Consider the following 22,920-nt stretch of genomic DNA (forward strand, 5'->3'; position numbering starts at 1 on the left):
CAATGGCCAGGGCAATCAGGCAAGAGAAAGAAATAAAGGGCATCCAAATAGGAAGAGAGGAAGTCAAACTATCCCTGTTTGCAGACAACATGATCCTGCATCTAGAAAACCCCATAGTCTCAGCCCAAAAGCTTCTTAAGCTGAAAAATAACTTCAGCAAAGTCCCAGGATACAAAACCAATGTGCAAAAATCACTAGCATTCCTAAATATTAACAACAATCAGGAACAAACTCCCATTCACAACTGCCACAAAAAGAATAAATGCCTAGGGAATACAGCTAACCAGGAAGGTGAAAGATCTCTACAAGGAGAACCACAAACCACTGCTAAAGAAAACAGAAATGACACAAACAATAGAAAAACATTCTACACTCATGGATAAGACGAATCAATATTGTTAAAATGGCCATAATGCCCAAAGTAATTCATATATTCACTGTTATTCCTATTGAACCACCACTGAGATTCTTCTCAATGTGGAAGTAGAAAAAACTATTTTAAAATTTATATGAAACAAAAAAGAGCCCAAATAGCCAAAAAGAACAAGGCTGAAGGCATCATGTTACCCAACTTCAAACTATACTACCTGGCTCTAGTAACAAAAACAGAATGGTACTGGTACAAAAACTGACACATAGACCTATGGATCAGAATAGAGAATCCAGAAATAAGACTGCACATCTATAACTATCTGATCTTCAACAAACCTGACAAAAAGAAGCAATAGGATTCCCTATTCAATAAGTAGTACTGGGATAACTGGCTGATCATAAGCAGAAAATTGAAACTGGACCTCTTCCTTATGCAACATAAAAAAATTAACTTAAGATGGATTAAATACTTAAATGCAAAACCCAAGACTATAAAAACCCTAGAAGACAACGTAGGCAATACCATTCAGGACACAGCCATGGGAAAAGATTTCATGACAAGGATGCCAAAAGCAATTGCAACAAAAGCAAAAATTGACAAATGGAATTTAATTAAACTAAAGCGCTTCTGCACAGCAAAATAAACTATCAACAGAGTAAACAAACAACCTACTGTATGGAAGGAAATTTTTGCAAACTATGCATCTGACAAAGGCCTAATATCCAGTATCTATAAGGAACTTAAGCAAATTTACAAGAAAAAAAAACAGCCCTATTAAAAAGTGGGCTAAGGACATGAACAGACACTTTGCAAAAGAAGACATACATGCAGCCAATAATCATATGAAAAAAAAGCTCAACATCAATGATCATTAGAGAAACGCAAATCAAAACCACAGTGAGATACTATTCACACCAGTCAGAATGGCTATTACTAAAATGTCAAAAAATAACAGATGCTGGTGAGGTTGTAGAGAAAAAGGAACACTTATACACTGTTGGTGGGAGTGTAAATTAGTTCAACCATTGTGGAAAACAGTGTGGTGATTCCTCAAAGACCTAGAGACACAAATAACATTTGACTCAGCCATCCCATTACTGGGTATATACCCAATGGAATACAAATTGTTCTGTTTCAAAGACACATGTACACCTATGTTCACTGTAGCACTATCCACAACAGCAAAAACACAGAATCAACTTAACTGCCCATCAGTGATAGGCTGGATAAAGAAGAGGTGGTACACATACACCATGGAATACTATGCAGCCATAAAAGGAACGAGATCATGCCCTTTGCAGGCATATGGATGGAACTGGAGGCCATTATCCTTAGCAAACTAATGCAGGAACAGAAAACCAAATATTGCATGTTCTTACTTATGAATGAGAGCTAAATGATGAGAACACATGGACACATAGAGGAGAACAACACACTCTGGGGCCTATTAGAGGGTGGAGAGTGGGAGGAGGAAGAGGATCAGGAAAAACAACTAATGGGTACTTGGCTTAATACTTGGGTGATGAAATAATCTTTAAAACAACCCCCCATGACACACATATAGCTATGTAACAAACCTGCACATGTATCCCGAAATTAAATGAAAGTTACAAAAACAGAAACAGGCTAAAGGACATTTGGTCTAAACAATAAAGCCAAATGAATCCATTCTCAAAAGGAAGAAGATGTTAGTAAATAATTATTAACAAAATCTAGGTTTATATTACTATGTTGTTCTAAAAAGCTGAAAGAACATTTTCTTACATTGTATTTCTTCATTTTAAAACATCCTAGAGCATATAATGGGTATACTTTTATACCCATTTCATATTGGATGGGACTCTGAAGCTTGCTATGCCAGTTACTTGCCCAGGGTTATAGTTTATCAGAAGCAGAGTTGGTAGCAAGACCTTGTTCAGCATTCTTTCTTGTCTTACACAGCATTTCTAACCATCAAAATCAGATGACTTATGTGGCCACAGAATTCAAGGTGAGATAGTACTTGCCAATGTTAGATGATGTGACTCTCAACTGTGACCTGAAATGTCTGATCTGTCTGAGCTTTTGAGGAAAGGCAACATATATGAAATTACAGATACTATTTGGATAGTGTTGAGAAGCTTCCCTTCTTGAGCTAGATTCTTTAATGCAATTTTATCAGCTTCCTGTCACGAGAGTTTGAAGGTCTTTTCGCAACATACTTTTCTGCATAAAAACAAGGAGTAAAGACTGAGGAGGAAAGATATTCAAGGCTCTTTCTTCATGAAATGAATGATGGATAATAAAGGCCAGGGGTGTACTAAAATAGGATTGCAATCTGAACTTTTAGTAGCTGCTCTCAAGTTTTGGATAAGCATCAATTCTGCTCATTTAAATTCCTTTTAGAATTTCAATTTTTTTCCCCTAAGACAAGCTATTAAAGCACATTGGCTCTCAAAATCCCAAAAGACCAGCATCAAAAGGACAGTAAAAAGTATATAACACTTTCCCTACTTATTTTAATAAGCATCTGCTTCAGAAGAAAGACTTGAAAATAAATACATTTAAAAAGCAGTTTCATAATTGCATATTGGCAGGGTATGTTAGAGTCCATAAACAAGATTAAAAGTAAATTTCTTTAGGCTCACAGAAAAGAAAATGATCAATCCCAATTGGAAGCTTGGTCTACAAGAACCGTTGGTTACCATTTGGATCCAGGTGCAAATATTTTGGCAACCAATTGCAGAATGATCCATTTATATGGAATCTGCAACCTCCTTAATTAGGATTCTGGAAAAGTCAAATGGAAAAGCCAAAACACTCTACACTGTCTCTCCCATTTACTCAGCATCCTGGCTCATGAGGCAAAGAAACTCTTTGCCCTAGGAATCTGGCTAACTTAGATTTAGCCAATTACCACTGGGACAATCTCTGTTTCATACTGGCTTTCAGGGAGCTACCACAGGTTGATCGTTTTCCATACTTGGATTTTCATATCTCGTTCCTCCTTCCCATGTATCAGATTTTAGCTGATTTTCTGGAATGAGGGAATGAATATTGTAAGTAATTGACATTTACAAATGTATCTGTGACTTTTCCTTCTTAGCCTATTTATTCCAAAAATTTTTTGTGTGTGAAAAATCAGACCTTGGCGATGACCTTGAGCAGTAGGATATAAATAACTCCCACAAGCTTAGCATTCCAATAATGGAACACTAGGCATTTAAGCTGACTTCTTCATGTTTAATGAGAGATTTAGAGAAAGAACAAGGGGATCAAGTATGGCTGCAGTTGTGGGAGCTGTGAGAGAAAAAAGGAGGTGACATCCACGTGTCAGTGTTGGCACACCTCTTGCATAGGAGTATCTGTTGCACTGCTAAAGGTTATTCCCCTTTATCTTCTAGTGACCTGGCCCCAGGAACTACCCCATGGCTCCTCTGCTTTACATATTAGCAGGAACTGTACCATCAGGAACAGCTACAAACTCACGTGAGACTGTGAGGTCAAGTGTAAGCAACAACTGGTCACTAAGGTCATATCTGTCTGCTTTTATGTATCACCTAATACAATGTGGAGAAGGGGGTACTAGAAAAACTGGGCTTGAATTCTGGACCCAGCACCTTCTGAGCACAGTGCCCTTAGGCTCCCGCACCGCATAATCTTGAGGAGTTACTTCACACCTCTTGACCACATGTTCCTCATTTGTAAAACTGGATTTGAAACCATCTACCTCATAAGGTTACTGTGCAGATTAAATAACACAGTGTACGCAAAATTGTAAACACAGGATAGATCTAAATAAATGGCAGCTAAGATTAGTCCTAGCTCTGTGACCTGGAGAAAGCAGACCTTGTCCCTGGGATGAATGTCAGCTATCTCTCAAGATTTATGTGATGGTTAAATATACAATGTTATTAAGATAGAGTTGATTAAAATCCCCTGGTAAAATGTCTGGCATTTGGATGGTGCTTAATAAATATTAGCCTAATCTGAACCTGTGCCCTCAACATGGCTTCTTAGGGTTATAGCTATGTGGCACTGATTAACCCGATGTGAACAAGAAAAACTTTAAGACTATTTTCCATGATAATGAAACTTTAAAGTTTTATTCCATTACATTTGAGAAACATCTTAAGGCAATTAAGTACTAGAAAATAGACAAAGGATAAAATTAAATAAGCTCTGCCACATGGTCATGTCAGATTTATTTAAGGGTTCTGGATAACTTGAGCACACTAGTACCTTTTGATTAAGTTAAATATGTATGCTTTTAATTTCTAGATCAATAAAGGTAAAAAAGGGTAAAAATGGCTTTTGAGGGAAGACAAAGGAAAACTGAGAGAAGTAGCTTCTAGGGAAATTATTTGCTACTATCTCAGCCTTAAGTATTAAAACAGACAAAATCAGTAGTAAGTTTTTCTTTTTTTTTCTTATTATCCTTTTAGTTTTCCCAAGTATTTTCAGCAAGACTTAATGATTGAGATTTTCACCACAACTAGGCAAGTTCAAGTTGTATACTCTTTAATCTACAGGCACTCTTCACAAGTTCATCTACGATGTTGTGCTGGAAGTTAAAGAGCTGAGCTACTGTGGAGATATTGAGATGAATATATTTAAGCTGGGCATGGTAGCATGTGCCTGTAGTCCCAGCTACTCAGGAGGCTGAGGTGGGAGGATCACTTGAGCCCAGTAGTTTGAAGTTGCACTGAGCTATGATCATGCCACTGCATTCCAGTTTGGGTGAAAGAGTAAGACCCCACCTCAAAAAAAAAAAAAAAAAAAGATGGGTATATTTTGTCCCCAATTTCACAAAAACTTCTCTTTCATACCCACCCATCATTACATCTTGGAGATGTGTTATAGACATTACCATGGGGAAACTTTTACAAATCTGCTTTTACACAACCCAAAACTAGAGAATTTTCCAGGTCTGATGACAATCCCATTTTCTGATTCCGGCAAGCATTATGCAGAAACTGCTAAAACATAGGTTAAGACAGTAAAAGCAAACTAAAATGATGGGTCTCTTCCAAAACACTATTACCATAAATGATAAAATGTCAACTGTGCCGGTAAAGGATTCTCACAAATGCAAGCCTGAGGGATGCTACAGCAGAAGAACTTATACTTCCTTGTTTTACCATTAGTTTATGATTTAAACCTACCTCATAAAGAGGGAATGGCACACAATAAAAATAAAATTGCATATATTATGATATACTTCATGGGAGGTAAGTTAGGATGATCTTTTATTTTCTTATTTTCTTTTAATGGGCTTTCTAATTATAAAACACATATTGACTATAATATGGGAACACAGGGGATGCAATCCAGCAGTTCTTTTGAATGGTTATAACATATTGTTGCACAGCGCTTATTAATATATTAGAAAAATGATGTAGAAAGAAATGATGTTGAAACTCCAGTGACAACTATTTTAGAGCATCTAGAAGCCTCCTTATGCTGTGAATGACATAAAGGTATAGAAATGGAAGCCACGGTTACTTTCAGACTAGGCTTGGTCTTACAGTTTCATACCAGGAAAAAAGCCAACTTTTACTTGAAGATAATATAGACAGGGATGCACTTGGTTCCTGAGAAAGAATTTCCTCACCTTACTTACACATATATTGTTAAGCATGTTCTCCTGGAACAGTCAACAATAAATCAATAAAATATATCCCTTTTGTTAAAAATATAGTGTCTATCCCTTTGAGGCTATTTTTCTTACTTTTATAGTTCATTATTTTTAGCAAAGTTTCTTTTCCCTCAGGATGTAAAACTGACACCTGGTCAGAAAATTTTCTTTGACCCTTTTCAAAATATTAATGTGCCTTGAGTATATAGTCACCGCAAGATTTACACATTAGGCAAATGAACAGAGGTATTAGATTAGAAATTTATTTCCAAAGTTTGGATTAAATGAAACTCTCACTTTTGTTCATTCAAAAAGCAATTAACACTATTTTAAAAAACAATACATTTTATAATATGTGTTTGTATATGTGTGTATTCTACTTCACTGCAAGTAGCACAATTCTTTTTATTATCATTATACTTTAAATTCTGGGATACATGTGCAGAATGTGCAGGTTTTTTACACGGTATACATGTGCCATGGTGGTTTGCTGTACCCATCAACCCATCATTAGGTATTTCTCCTAATGCTATCCCTCCCCTTGCCCCCAACCCCCTAACAGACCCCGGTGTGTGATGTTCCCCTCCCTGTGCCCGTATGTTCTCATTGTTAAATTCCCACTTATGAGAGAGAACGTGTGGTATTTGGTTTTCTGTTCCTATGTTAGTTTGCTGAGAATGATGGTTTCCAGCTTCATCCATGTCCCTGCAAAGGACATGAACTCATCATTTTTTATGGCTGCATAGTATTCCATGGTACATATGTGCCACATTTTCTTTACCCAGTCTATCACTGATGGGCATTTGGGTTGGTTCCAAGTCTTTGCTATTGTGAATATTGCTGCAATAAACACACTTATGCATGTGTCCTTACAGAACGATTTATAATCCTTTGGGTATATACCCAGTCACGGGATTGCTGGGTCAAATGGTATTTCTAGTTTTAGATCCTTGAGGAATCACCACATTGTCTTCCACAATGGTTGAACTAATTTACACTCCCACCAACAGTGTGAAAACATTCCTATTTCTCCACATCCTCTCCAGCATCTATTTCCTGACTTTTTAATGATCTCCATTCTAACTGGCCTGAAATGGTATCTCATTGTGGTTTTGATTTGCATTTCCCTAATGACCAGCAATAATGAACTTTTTTTCATGTTTGTTGGCAGCATAAATTTCTTTCAAGAAGTGTCTGTTCATATCCTTTGCCTACTTTTTGATGGGATTGTTTGTTTTTTTCTTGTAAATTTGTTTAAATTTTTTGTAGATTCTGGATATTAGCTTTCTGTCAGATGGACAGATTGCAAAAATTTTCTGCACAATTCTTAAAAAGCAGTGAAACAGGCCCTCAGAAAATTTTTGTTGATGAATGAATGAGAAGTAAAAAAGGACAGAGGACAGAAGAGAAAACAAGTGAAAGTTGGGGGGATGCCCATGTTCTTTTCCCTATTTCCAAAATTCTAGTATTTATGCTTTTGAATAAATTAAAGAGATTCCTCTTAGAAGAATTGAACACCTCGCCCCTAGACTTTAAAGCCTTTTTCTTAATGACTATGTATAATATACAACACTTTGGTAGCCTCGAGATTCTATGCAATAGTACTAAATACTCTAACTACAATGCACTGAAGCTTTAACTTTTTTTTTGTAAATACAGCTTCAATGTTTCATATTTATCTATAACAGCACACTGGTTGTTAATTTTGGGGGAGAAGGCAGACTTGCAGTAGAAGCCTTGTTAGTATCTTTCCCTAGGAAAATTTATGGGAAAATTAAATGTTTGAAATCTTGAAAGAATACAACTATTATAAGATTAAACTCACTGGGGCATCTTTTGTAGGATAGTGAGAAATATGAAAAAGAACAAATTTTTACTCAGAGTCCATTAGGTGCCAAACTATTTTGCATATACTATCTCATTTAACCTTTATAGTAACCTCTAAGAATAGGCACAATCACTAACCCAGTTCAGAGTTTATCAAACAAAGAGATTAAGTAATTAGCCTAGTTCTGGGTAACACTGAAATTCAAACTCAGTTTTGTTTACTCTAAAGCACATAGTATTTACACTTTATCACATTAACATTTCTAAATTGGGGTGTTGGTGATGAAATTAGATATTGTGTATTATTCTTCAATTGGATATTTTTCAGTTTTCACTTTTGGCTTTTGAACTAAATTATCGTTTTTCTTACACACTCTGCTATGTAATCATCGAAGTACAGTGGGAAATTTAACATCCATTTCGTCTACTAATTAATAGCTATCCCATTTCTAAGAAAAGCAAATCTTAGCACAAAAACCACCCATGTATGGCATGTATCCACTCACATATGTCAAACTTTCTGACTGATTTTCCTACTAGCACTTGCAACTAAGCTTCCTTAGTTGCTCAGTAAACCTATGTATGTGACTTGGGTTGCCAAGCAGTAGTTGGGAGCAAAATGAAGGGAGAAAAAAGTGCATTTAGAAAAGAAAAATTAGGAAATGATTAGGCTTTTTGGGAGCAAGTGAGAAGACGAAAGAAAAAAAGAGAAAAGGAAGTGTTGCCTTGACAAAGCACACACATATAAAAAAGCCACAATATATTGTGGCCATGAAGAGAGGTTTCTTTAGTAATTAGTGGCCCCTATTTCCATTCCTGTAAAATCATTTCTAAGTTTGCAGGATCACGACTCCATCTGTGCAATTGCTGGTTCACTGTTACATACTGTCCCAGTGTTGAAAAACAAGTCATACGCCAGTTTAAATATTATTGACTCATTGAATTATTTTACTAAGAGTGCATGTTGTGATGAAAGGCCAGTCTTTTGTTATTTTTAGAATACTTACTTGAGCTCTATATGCAACTGTATTACTCTCTCACTATCATCTTTCAGTTTGATATCAAGAAATACTAAATTGATGATGAATGTATTCAGTTTGCTACCAAAAAGCAGTAAGGTTATGGAGAAGTATTAACATTGTCAAAAAGTACTAAGGTTATGGGGGAGATACACAATCATTAATCTTATGGAGTTTTGTTAAATATGAAATTGTCATGAAAGTGCAAATAACTATCCACTGCCTTTTTCCAAACCACAAATAGATTTCATCTCCATAGACTTAAAAAATTCTTCATGTTCACATATATATCTTTCATGAGTACCAATAAGAGGTACAACCAACAGTCTTGTTGCATAATGGGCCAACTGCCCTACAATGTATGCCTAGAAGGAAGGATGATGAAGATAGGTCTGTTTATTCTATTACTTACACTTCAAGGCTAAATACTAACCCTAAATTTTAAGGATCAGTAATAGCAATAATAATGGCAGCTAACAGTTGATTACTTATTACATATTAGAAACTGTCCTAAGAATTTTATCTGTAATAGCTCTTTCTTTTCCTTCAAAATAAATCTATAAGGTAGGTACTATTATTAACCTTAGTTTACAGGTTAGGAAGATAGGGCTAATGTACCTTGGGAAAAGGAACTTGCTGAAAGTCACACATTTGGCCTGAGCCAAACCAGGACTTGAATACAGGATCTTCTGACTTCAAAGCCCTATGACAGTACTTTATTGGTACCAACTAGAGGTAGCAGGAATTGTCAGAGTCCTTCTGGACAACTTCCTAGTTACTTAGCACTGACTTTTTACACAGCCTGGGAAAAACTGGACAAAGGAAAAGCTATCACCACTTATGTCAGCACTTGCTATGCAAGTGTAAAATAGATTCCACCCTTAACGTCACTTTTTCAAAAAAAAACAAAGATCCTTCTTAGAAGGAAAATTACATGTAAAACCATAGTACTTTTTATAATTTGAACACATTTAGATATGTCTTCCTTGGTTTCATGTTACCTTCTCTGCCAACATCCAAATAATAAAACAACGAACACAAGTTTCCATTCGCCTCAGGTAGGTATGGGGTTGACATTAGATGTTTTTTTCTGTGTGACAGGTGTGTTGACAAAGCCCACATCTGGCTTCATGAATATCTCAAAGTGTTTTTTTTCCTTTAGAAAATCTTGGTGTATGATTACTCAAACCTGCCTAAGAAGTCGTAAATAAATAAACTTATATATATATTTATGTATAAATTAATAAATGTAAAGGAAGGCTGAAAATCTCACAATTAAATGTTTGTGAAGCCAATATTTTGAACAGCTGGACTTCCCTGAAGCACTGACTGAAGGGGGAGTTTTATCCCCCTTCTTTCCAAGGAAGAGCTCCATATAGTTGAGTGACAATAACATCTGTGTTTCTCTGGGGAGCACATTTAATTGATTCTAATAATAATATATATCATGGGTTGAATGACACATATTGTGCTTGTTTCCAAGTACTTTTTAAATTATCAAATATTTCAAATCAGTATACAGCTGAACGCTAGTCAGCTTTCGTAACTATATGGCATTCTTGTTAGTTTGAATCTTTAAATTTCTACTTTGTATAACTTTCTGCATTGCTTTTAAATATGGGTTTTATTTTAATGTGTGCTAATTTATCTTAACACAAAAAGAATCCATGAGCACACAGCCCAACAATGCCCTAGCTTGTCATCAGTGTTACTGACTGCCTCATTGTGAGGGAAGTAGTGTTCTCTTTTTTCTCAATTCAAGACACATATCGGTCTTCTAAGACTTCTTCACCAATGTAGCAGAGAAGAATGCATTGCATACCAAAATATCTAGGAGCAATCTGAAACAGCATGCCACAAGCATAAAAAGTAGTATCTTGCTTATTTTTTAAATTCATAAGCATTCTGCATTCTAGTCTATAACCATGTTTGTTTTACGGTAAACATTAAGAGCTTTTTCCTCAGAATCTATAAGTCACAGTGGATATTGCATGAATGTGCCCCACATTTGTGTCCCAGCCCTTTGAACACTGCTGTACTTCTGGTGCTAAAAGACCTTAGTAAAAAGTATGGACTGTATATCAATTTTTATTTTAAGGGACATAGACCTGTATCTAATTGCATAACCTAGAATCACTAGTGCTACTAACATGTAATTGTCTGACACAAATGCCTATCCCTTTTTCTTTTTTTTTTTTTTTTGACAGGGTCTTGCTACCCCCTCAGCCACTTGAGTAGCTACAGGTACGTGCCACCACACCCGGCTGGTTTTTCTATTTTTTGTAGAGACAGGGTTTCATAATGTTGCCTGGACTGGTCTCAAACTCCTGGGCTCAAGCAATCCACCTGCCTCAGCCTCTCAAAGTGCTGTACAAAGAATAATACAGACTTTAATTCCTTGCAAATACTGCAATTTGAGTTAATTTCAAAATTACAGGCATGAGACACCGCACCCAGTCCCTATTCCTTTTTCTATGAGAGAAGATCTAAAACAATTTCCCTCAAAGTAAATCCTTTTTTGAAATGCCTTTCATATTATAAAATGGAATTTTATAATGGAATTACTCCAAGAAAGAATTCCAAAGACCAAGCTGAACATTTTTTTATTTTTATTTTTTTGTGAAAAAGTTCTGTCAACTCATGTTTGGTATGATAGATTTTAAAGGGCTAAGATATAGAGAATCACATTCCTTTCCAGGAGTTACTTTTGCTGTTATGCCCTTCTGGATTCTACAATATAAATCTACTCCTAGAACATCACATTCCTTCTTTCATTTCTTCTTCTCTCTTCCTTTCTTTTCTTATTTGTCTAGTAGAGATAAACTATAAAATTCTACCACTAGGCAATTCCAATCTGAATTTCTTTTTTTCATAATTTAATTATTTAAATTATCTGAAGTGGATTAGTATCTTTTTCTTCTATAAGCTTAAAATCATGTATTAAAGGTTTACTTAAAGGAAGACATTCCTACACCAATAAAGAAGCAGCAAAGGATAGGTTTGTCACATATTTATATCTGTTAATACATGTATCCAGGTTTCCCCACTTATAAAATCAAGAATAATGTACACATGAATTCCTTGCAAATCCCACAGTTTGAGTTAATTTCAAAATGTTGAGTTGGTTATGTTCACATTCCAGAGCTCCTGGTCTCCTTCCTGGTTGAATCATACAGCTAAAATACCTCAGGCAATGAGACATCAAATTCAGTAGCGGAGTTTTTCAGAGAAAAAAACAAGACTAATTCCTGAGGACCATGACAGCATGTTGAAAATTTGCAAGCATGGAGCCTACACCTTCCTCCAAATACAAAGCGAGCATAAACACAAAGCGTGATGCCCTCACCTGGGTCAGGTGGCACACAGGTACAGGAAAAGAGAGTGTTGTAGCCCACTTTGAAGTTGGAGTTGATGGGGTAGTAATCTGCAAGCTTGATCATCTTCTTGAAAGCATCATAGATAAAGATGAAGCTAATCAGAGAAGAAAAGCCCTCCTCCGTGAAACGTGTGAAGTATTGAACCAAGAAGCTGGCATCAGTGGCTACCAAAATGAGACATAGGAAGGCGGACCACAGGCCAATCCAAAGGCGAAACTCCAAATAGTCAAAATTATTGTCCCTGGAAAAAAGAAAGAAAAGTGTTTAGATTCCTCCTCCTTGGAACACAAAGAATAATATAAATAAAACTACCAAATGTCTACAGAAAGATTGACAAAAATACAAGATCACCTTTAGCCACTAAATGTGAAACTCTACTTTAGCCAGAAAGCACTAAGTTTAAGAATTTAGTCTAATGATACAATTTTTAAAATAGCAACAAAAGTTTGAGGAAAATGCATTGAAAGTAGTTATATCATTTATATGTGAAAACCTTATTATTTTTCTCATTCAAAAAATATGGTCCCTACCTTCATAGAGTTTATAGAGTAAATAATTTGCAAGCATAGCACTGGCACCTAGAATGTGTTCAATAAATGTTTGTATGAGTTTTATGGGTTCATAAAGACACGAAGATCAATATATTTTCTGTCCCTATGTCATCACGGTCTACTGAGGGAAACAAATCGATAAATGTAATCGCACTATAAAATACTAAGTGATAATGTTACAGAAGAAGGAGTAACTAATTCTGGCTGGAAGGAAAGATGAAGTCGCAGAAAAAATTCAAGGTGTTCAAGGATAAGTAGTAGAAACTTTCTGGACAGACCAGAGAGAGCAAGGCCAGGAAGAGGAAAAAATAGTTAAAAAGATAACGTGGCACAAGATGGCCTGTAATGCTCACTGTGTGTGGACAGTGTGCCACCAACACGAGGTGAAATTAGAAATATGATCTGTCATCAGATCAAGAAAGGCTGTCTTGCCATGCTACTGCCAGACCCTTCCACTTCTTATGAAGCTTGCTCACAGATCTGATATTCTGCTGAAGCTGGGTGTGAAGCATCTTGCGACCAACATCTTTCTGTGTTTGTCCCACAGCAGACTTAGAATAGGCTACTTCTATCTAAGGAGATCACTGTCTTTTGAGGCCTTTCCCATTTCTTACAACTGATTTATTAATAGTTCAAGATTCACAACTCTGAAAGGATGGGTCAAGTGTTAATGTCTTACCATTTTATACTGATCCCTTTTAAATTACGTGGAGAGTGCTTTACAATGATTTTTTAAACTCAATTTATTTGTGACAAAAAAGCGGGTAGTAGGTATTACTTGCATGAGAATAAGAAATAAGTCAAGGATTGTGCATGCTTGACACTCTAGAACCTTGCTTTTAGACAATGAGTTTCTGATAACTGCTAATGATATATCTTAAAACTTTCCCATAGGCAATCAACTCTCCACCTTTACCAGCACCAACCCAATCTTACCCAACCCACAGGTAAGTTTTTGCCTGATACAAACCCCCTCATTGATATCCTTACTGATATCTATACTTGCCTCACTCAAAGCCATTTTCCACACCACAGCCAAAATTATCACTTTTAATGAAAGTCAGACACCCCAGCTTAAATCTTTCAATAGCTTCCCATTGCCCTTAGAATAAAATTCAAATTCTTTACCTAGCACAGTGCCTGGCACATAGAAAGTGCCCCATAAAGACTTGCAGGATGAATAAATGCATGTCTGTAACTTAAGACTTGGCTGAGACAGTTACTGACACTGACCTATGAACTATGTCTCATGCAACCAAGACATGACTGTTCCTATGATAGCTAAAAATTATAGAATATTAGAATTTAAAGTTCTTTAGGTACTGTGATGATTAATTTTATGTCCTGACCAGGCTACGAAGTGCCCAGACATTTGGTCAAACATTATTCTGGGTGTTTCTGTTAGGGTGTCTTTTGAGAAATAAACATTCAGATTGGTGGGCTTTGAGTAAAGCAGATCACCCTCCATAGTATGTGGGAGGAACTCATCCAATCAGTTGCAAGCCTGAATAAAACAAAAAAGATTGACCTTCCCCAGGGCAGCAGAGAATTCTCCAGCAGACTGCCTTTGAACTTCCACAACATCAGCTCTTCCTGGTTCTACAGCAGACAGCCTTCAGACTCAAATAGGAGCATTGGCTCCCCTGGGTCTCCAGCCTGTCAGCCTTGTCAGCCTCTATAATTGCATGAGCCAATTCTTTATAATAAATCTGCACACACACTCACATTTTATGGGTTCTGTTTCTCTGGAGAACACTGGCTAATACAGACACCAATCTGTCAAATTACGACTCATTTTATAGATAAGGACACCAAGACCAATGGAAGTTAAATCATTTATCCAACATCAGGGTTTTAAGGCCTTTCCTGACAGAGCTTGACCAGAAACCAAATCGCTTGATTCTTAGGTTTTCCTTTTAAAAATTATAGCATGATTCCCCATCTGATTTGTATTTAGCTCTAGATAGGGTGAATATTAAAGTCACTGTCTTTTGTTTCTCTCTTCTTATCTAATCATGCAAATTGAAATACATTACCGAAGAAGGAGATTATTAATACTGGGGTAAAGTTATCTTCGATAGACTTTATGGGATCCTTCTGAAGATAACTTTTACTTTCCTTTGCAGTTTGCTTTATGTCCGGAACACCACTGTTTTAATCCTATGCATGCCTATGTGAGATAAGTAGACTATAGAAAAAACTGAGTTCTAGAAATTTGATATAATTTACATTATCATACAATGAGTCAGTGTCAGAATAACAACTAAGAAATACAGTTCTGTTACTTCTGAGACAACATACTTTTTCCTTAAATTAAAATAAAAATTTTAAACAATTACCTAGTTTTGCTACCGTAGCAAGAAGATGAAAGAGCAATCTTGATTTGTTCTAAGAATGCTAGTAGTTGTTTATAGATTTAATGTTTACAGGATAGGATGAGAAACAAATCCATTCACTAGCTAATGGTTAGGAACAACATTAGTTTGGGTACAAAGGAAAAGATACATGTATAAACTTAAACCTTAGAATCTAAACAATATGCTAAACTAGCTGCTTTAAAAGACTTAAGCAATCCTACAGTAGTTCAACAAGAATGACCCAAATAAAGTCAATAAAACCAATGGCACTTCATTATGAAAGTGATATGTGTAGAGCATCAAGAAGAAAGAGGAATAAGGGATGAGAAAAATGTAAATAAGTTGATCATCAGTAATGATTACAGTAAAATGGTATTATTACATCCAATAAATTCCCTTGGTGCCAAATTTAAACAGCAATTAAGTTTTAAAAAGCAACAGGAAATGATATTAGAGATCAAAGAAGAAATTATGGTGAATTAGAAGGAAAAAATAGATTCATATCATTATGGTACCACTCAGTGTTCCTAGATTTTTTGAGTCATAGTTTCTCAGTAGCATAAAACCAAGGATACAAGACAAACTGAAGAAGTCACATCTGAAATATGCTACAGAAATTAATGTGCAGCCACTGACAAATAAATATAAACTCCCTAAAAAAATACATCGGGCAATATCATGGAAGAATTAAAAATTTGAAGGCTTAAAAGTAAACTGTTTAAAGAATATAGGGAAAAACTACTGAATGACCAAATGATAATAATACAAGTTAAAATCCAACCTTAATTGTGAAGTTTTTATATAGCTTAGAACACATTGCTGAAACATCTTTCAGATTCCTCACCCAAGTAAAAAGAAGGAATCTAATTATTATTGTGATAAAATGTGTAAAAATAATGCAAAACAGATTGCAGAATTTGGGAAATAAAACTACAAGTATCTTTGAAAAGTTGTGAGCTATTTTCTTCCTTCTATTACTGATTTTAAGAGATGGCAGCATATCATTCATATTCCTTTATAATTCTCCAGTTTACAGGGCAAATATCAAAACCTCAGAAATAAATCCATGATTATGCAGAGTTTGAGTCCAGTGAACCTACAAAGCAAGGATCTACCTATTCTTCAACAGTGGTAAAATATGTTGGGGAAAATCTGGGCAAGACAAAGTAAAATGGTTCTTAACTGAAGGACTTTTTCAGATCACTTGCATGCTAAAGTCTAAAGTGAACTACCAAGAGGGGGGCATATAGTATACAGCACTTCCCAGACTTACTGGGACCACAGAGGTTTTTTTTTCATGGAGCATGGAATGAGTCTAGTAATTGATGAAACACACTTTTGGAAATAGTGATCTACCCAAATATTTTGTATCTAGACAGAAGATTATCACTGCTGCTGCTATAACATAAACAAATGATATAGCATTGAGATTAAAATAACGCTTGCCACATATTACTAAGTGATGGATTTAAAGCATGGCTTCTCAAATGTTTCTTGTTGATGTACAACTGTTTTCAAATAAATCACTTGGAACTATGTTATGTTACCAATTATGATAGAAAAAAAGGAGAATGAGAAAGGAACTTGCTTAGTGAAAGGAAATAATCTGTATCTCACAATTACTTAAAACAAACTGGGATGCAAACATTTTCTGTAGATTAAGGCTCTGATCACATTTCATCCAATAAATCTTTCTGCAAAGTTTGTGCATGTTTGTTCCTGTTTATAGTACATCCTTGTTTAATCTTTCCACAAAGGCTTTCTTGTCTCACACAATGTTTCCTTAAACATATAAAAACTGTTTGACTCTTTCTATAAACTAACATGAATAAAATTCTTTCCAATGTTCTTCTGAGAATTATGATAGAAAACGGATTTATAATAATAATTACCTACAGAAAATTCACAACACTACTTAAAATTTGGAACTTTTTACATTCTCAAAAGACTCCTGCTGATATCCTCAACCCTGTTTTCAAAAAACTGGATTTAAATCCTCATTCCCTCCTCCATCTTATGACTATTTTTGATAACACACATACTTTCAAAGGCTATATATGAGTCCATAAGTCCATGATGTACTAGGAAGGTAATGACAGTTCTAAAATTAAAATCCTAAAAATGTATAACAATATAAGACTATGGGAATGCCGACAAGGAGTGCCAGCAGGCCATGAGACATTCTTCAATCTACCTAAGGATTGAGATCTGCCAGTAAAGGCAATTCTCTCTTAGAGGTATCAACTACATTAGAAAGAGGCTGGAATACCCAATTTGATTTTGAATCTATTTGTGTATTAATGTGGCCACTTGGGGAAACTCACGTTTCCCCTTCTTAAAATGATCCATCAATTTCTAAAAGAAAATGCTGATATCATAATTGCGATGCCCATTAGAAACTTCTAGTGATTCCTGAAGAGACTTGGACTCTGGAGTCAGAAAGCAGGAATTCATATCCCAGCCCCACCGATGACTTGTGATATAATATTAGGCAATTTACTTATTGTTCCTGTGCTTGTTTTTTCATCTATAAATCAGGATGTGGTCCCTACCTCACAGGATTGCTGTAAGAATTAAATGAGTTAGTACATGTAAAGTGCCTAGGATAATACTTGGTACATGATCAACTCTCAATAAATGTTAGGTATTTATTCAGCTGAGTTTTTGAAGCTATCTTTAGTTAAGAACATGAAACTGGGGTGAGGAGCAGTGGACTAAGTAAAGAGCATCCAGTCTCTTTCATTATTGAATGATGTGAACTTAATCAATTTAATTTCTCTAGCATGTCAGTCGGGATCATGGCAGGAAACAGAAGGCATTCTGAAGTAACAACAAATGGCAAGGCACTCAGGGACCATCAACAGCAGGAAGCCACTACTAACTTCAGGCTTGAAAAGGCCAAGGAAGGAATAGAGCTACCAGAGCCTGGTGAGGGCTAGAGTCAAGGTGGATGAGCCACTTGACAGGGGCTAAAGTCCTCGGGGATAAGCACTGCCAGAATGCTGTGCTAAAACAAAGACGGTGAGCTGGGGAAAGGCAGACATACTCAGACCTCTCTCTCTCTCTCTCTCTCTCTCTCTCTCTCTCTCTTCCCGTCTTGTTGGTACTCCCCATTAGCCAAACCCAAGAGGAAGCCAGAAGGCAAAGGGGCATGGGTGTTGTTGTCCACAGGCATCAGCCCCTAGAGCACAGGGCAGGACAATGGGAAAGAGAGTAAGTGGGAAGGGAGCAAGCATGCACACAACATAAGAGCCTCAGTCAAATCACATCTGAAACAAGTGGTGACTACCTAATTGCTAAGGCCCTTTCACCTCTCACATCTGAACATTCCAGTATTCTGAGTGATTCTTGGATCTGCCTAATCACTATTCTATGCTCTATCTAGCCTATAAAGGTTCTACAATTAAGCAATTCTAATTTGCAATTAAATATGTATGTACATACTTGCTGAAATTAAATAGAAGCCTCTCAAAAACTAGGACAGGTCCGGTGCTGCTCAGAATAGTGAGTGGTTGACCAGCAAAAAGGCAAAAGATGGCTCCAGAGACAGCAGTGCCCAGGAAACTCTCCAACACGCCCTAAAATAAAGAAAATATAGATGTTAAATGAAACACATCTTTTTTCTTCTCATTTGTGATGTCACTAGGCAAATAAAGCCACGTGAATATACTATTAGGAGGGTCTTAGCAAACACAACAAGAATGAAGAACAAAGTCTTTTACCAATATGCATATTGCCACCACTTATTTCACATTTATTTCACCTACAATTTAGTCATGGTTCCCTACTCCAAGGGTCGACCTGCTCTAAAGCACTATAATTACTATGATGGCTGGTGTGTAGAAGGCAAAAGGTGGCTCCGATCCTTACTAAAATACTAACTGAAGCTTCTACACGTCAGAATCAAATGGTTAGAAGTGACTTGGTATTTTTGGTGGCAATTTCCTCTTTGTGGTTCCTTTCAGTGTTTAGCCTGATTTCGCCTTGCACATAGTAGGCACTTATCAGTAGCTCTCTTTTATGTACAAAAGCTATTTTTTTCTAGAGAAACACCTTTGAAATAGAGAGGGGCACAAAGGGGACCAAAAAAGTGATTTGTCCTCCATTCTGCAATTTCTCAGACACCAATTTCAAAGACATTCTCATTACATTTTCATTGTCCAATGTAAACTTATAGAAGAGCTTCAATTAACTATTTCTAGAGAAAATATATGTGCTGGAACATAAATAAGTAGTCTTTTATGGCCACATTTCCTTTTAGTTACATCTCTGGAAATCAACCCATCATTTTCCTTTAGCATAATAAAAATAAAGGTGACGTGTCAACGAGGATCACTGACTTACAAAACCATCCTAACTTTCCTAATCACGTCACTCAGGACCAATGCTTTCAAGGATGACAAACTAGCCTGTTTCCTATATTTTTCATTATTTCAAACTTTAGTTATTAGTTTAGTTAGTAGTTAGGTTGGTGCAAAAGTTATCGTGGTTTTTGCCATTAAAATAATTAAAGTAATGGCAAAAACCGCGATTACTTTTGCACCAACCTATAGACAAGCACATGTGTATTTGTAGGAAGGTTCTTTTGTAGACATAAAATAATATTTTATGAAGACATGATTTTTAAACATAAAAAGATGACAGAAACACTTTATTCATACACGAAGCTATAAATCTGAACATTAAAACTTGCAAAATAAAACATTTTCAAATGAGTAAAGAAATTCTATAGCTTTAAAGGACACAATAATATATTCAGTGGTACATAAAACAGTGGAGCAAAATCATGTGATCTCTTGGTATAGGAAGAGTTCTCTCTTCAATTAAACAATAAATTACATGTTGTTAGAAGTATGATTTATGCCACATAAAATAAGCCTTTTAATTGAAACGACCCCCTGACTGGAGCAGAGTGGATTTCTGGGGAATCTGCAGTGTCCCTCAGTCATTTCCTGTGACCCTCAACCTCCGAGTTAACCTATCCATCTGTCAGCCTCACTAGGCCACCTCTTACCATTGTCCCAAAAGTTCTCCAGCAACTTCTCATTCACTTATCATTTTTAAAGAAAATACAATATACATAAAATGATTATGAAGAAATTGTTTTTTAAATCAACTTACAAAACTTACACAGTAAGTGCCACTCAAAAGCTTAGGAGACCATTATTACAATAATTACTCAAAATATTTCTTACACTACTTCAGAGACAGCAACATTCTCCATAGACTGACATTAGCAATAGCACATCCTCCTATTTTAAGGGTGGAATTCAATTCAGAAAACAAACAAAAATCCTTTAGAGCAGCACTAGATAATAATGTAGTTGGGATGACGGTGGATAAAAAACAAGACTTGACAATTAAATAGTAAGATTGGCTTCTCTCATGGCAAATACACACACTCTGAAACAATCCAGAACAACTCCAGTTCATACACAAATCTAGGTTTGAAGCCTGGCAGGAAGGTCTCATAAGGACTTCCATTTACATGGATGTAGGTCCAGCACATGGCTGAAGGGTACCATCTCATTATTTATAGCCATTCCGTAGAGAGACTATCTTGCTCATTCTTCCTTACAGGGACAGAAACCAGAATAACAAGGAAGGGCAGCAGAACCAAGATGTATTTATGCAGAGAAGACAGAAAAAGGTTATCCTAGGCCAACAAATAGCATTTGCCTTGATTTCTGAAACATTTAGACATTGAGATTCAAGGGAGTTAAGTGATATGAACAAATTCACATTCAATGTGACACAAGTCTTTGGGTCTTTAGTGTATGTACTTGCCCAACCAGACTTCACCCCTGGTAAGGATAAAAGGTGTACCACAGACTGGGATTTCAACCCTTGTGCATAGACAGTGGGCTTTCTATGTCTTTATAATTTATCTTTCTTTTTTACAACTTACACCAGTGTATGCATAAGACGAAAGGTAGAAGCTTGAATGCTTCCTGTGGCAGGACAAGCTACACTCTGGGTGCATGTGATAGGCAGATATACTACAACATTCTTTATTAAGCAAGGAGTGATATTTCTTATCACTACTATGGATCAAAACAGCACTGACTGAGTGTAAGGGAGAATATAAAGGGGAAAAGAGCAATATAAAAGAAGAGATTTTTGCATTCTCTACTTGATTTGACATAGCTATTAATCTTGGGGAGGATAAGAACAGGGTCTTCTGGCATCATCCATGTTTCTCTTTCTCTCATCATGCTATCCACCATCTCTACATGTGGTCTGTAGACACTCAGCAAATGTTAAAGGAACCAAGAAGCAAGACCCAAATGATACTCTAGGTTCCACTTATCAAAGGTCAACAGGCATTGTTGCTCATTCGGTAAAGATAACAACCAATTTCTTCCAGAAAACCACTTTGATTTATGGAAGCCATATGACTGTTAAAAGGCATATTTTTATTTCAGTACTTGATCCTTTGGTAAGTGCTACAGTTTCCATTCTGTTGCTGACAATCTTGAAACACAGACAGGTGATTTATTATACACACTGCACTGGAAACTTGCTTAAACTTAGAGATGTTTCCAGTATTTCTGAGAAAAGAACTATTTGACATCTTCCTCTTCACAATACAGAAATTTAAAAAATAACATGTAATGAATAACTGTAGTTTAACTGTAAAGTTTAAAGCAATTTATAAGGTGAACTATCAGAAACCTCTTTTCTGATTTATTATATTCAGTGTTCACTCATACAAAAAGGAAAACAATGTGTGGATATGTGTATTTTTAAAAGCCATAACTCATAAAGGCATTTCTACACCTGATTTCTCAGAGGAACATATTCCCTAGCAATTTATGAGGCTGCAGACAGCTAAGCTCTGAGGTGTGGAGCAATAGGATGCCACAAAGTGCTCTAGTCCATTTTGGTTGGGCTTTCATTTTATTCCACTTTTGATGTGACACCACTGTGGAACAGTAGAAAGAGCAAACAACTGGCAGTCAGAAATCTGGAGTCTGGGCTCCATTCTGCCAAAGAGAGCTGATGGTCTTAGAAATGTCACTTCACCTCAGTAAATTTCAGTATTTTTATGGAGAGGAAAAATTGAGACACTGTAGTGGAGCACCGGACTCTGGAGTTAGACAATCCCAGATAGACATCTATACCATATTATTTCCTGGATCAATGACTTTAAGCAAGTTATTTAACCTACCTATGCTTCCTGGAGTTAGTATGCACATTAGATAGATAATGTATGTAAGGTGCTTAGCATAGTCTCTGACTGATAAAAACCTTTTCAATACATGGCAACCATATGTGTACTGTACTTATTTAAATATTAGATGACGGCCGGGCATAGCGGCTCACACCTGTAATCCCAGCACTTTGGGAGGCTCAGGTGGACAGATCACCTGAGGTGAGGAGTTCGAGACCAGCCTGGCCAACATGGAGAAACTCTGTCTCTACTAAAAACACAAAAATTAGCCAGGCATGGTGGTGCACACCTGTAGTCCCAGCTACTCAGGAGGCTGAGGCAGGAGAATTGCTTGAACCCAGGAGGCAGAGGTTTCAGTGAGCTGAGATCACGCCACTCCACTCCAGTCTAGGCGACAGTTTCAAAAAAAAAAAAAAAAAAAAGATGAGGAGGTTGGACTGGATAATCTCTAAGGTCTCTTCCAGGTGGCTCAGCACAAAGAGCATGTCTTGGAGTCAGGGACATCTGAATTTAAATCTCAGTTCTACCAGTGACCAACTGGGTAACCTTTCTAAATCCTACTTCTCTTCTGTAAAATCAATAGCTACTTCACAGGATAATTATTTGGATAAAATGAAAGAATAAT

At 36.3% G+C, this 22,920-nt stretch overlaps 1 protein-coding gene across 4 annotated transcripts in view; it reads right to left on the reverse strand.

The window, feature by feature from the left end:
* Nucleotides 1-22,920, reverse strand: part of SLC4A4 (solute carrier family 4 member 4) — a 475,003-nt gene that overhangs the window by 86,843 nt on the left and 365,240 nt on the right. For all 4 annotated transcript variants that reach the window (XM_054683021.2, XM_517243.8, XM_009447756.5 and 1 more), the window contains 2 exons: nucleotides 18,566-18,699; nucleotides 12,183-12,454 (listed from right to left, as the gene is read on the reverse strand). In XM_054683021.2, the coding sequence (XP_054538996.1) occupies nucleotides 12,183-12,454; nucleotides 18,566-18,699 (406 nt within the window). The remainder of the gene's footprint in view (nucleotides 1-12,182; nucleotides 12,455-18,565; nucleotides 18,700-22,920) is intronic.

Source organism: Pan troglodytes, chromosome 3 (assembly GCF_028858775.2).
Source record: "Pan troglodytes isolate AG18354 chromosome 3, NHGRI_mPanTro3-v2.0_pri, whole genome shotgun sequence".
NCBI lineage: Eukaryota > Metazoa > Chordata > Mammalia > Primates > Hominidae > Pan > Pan troglodytes.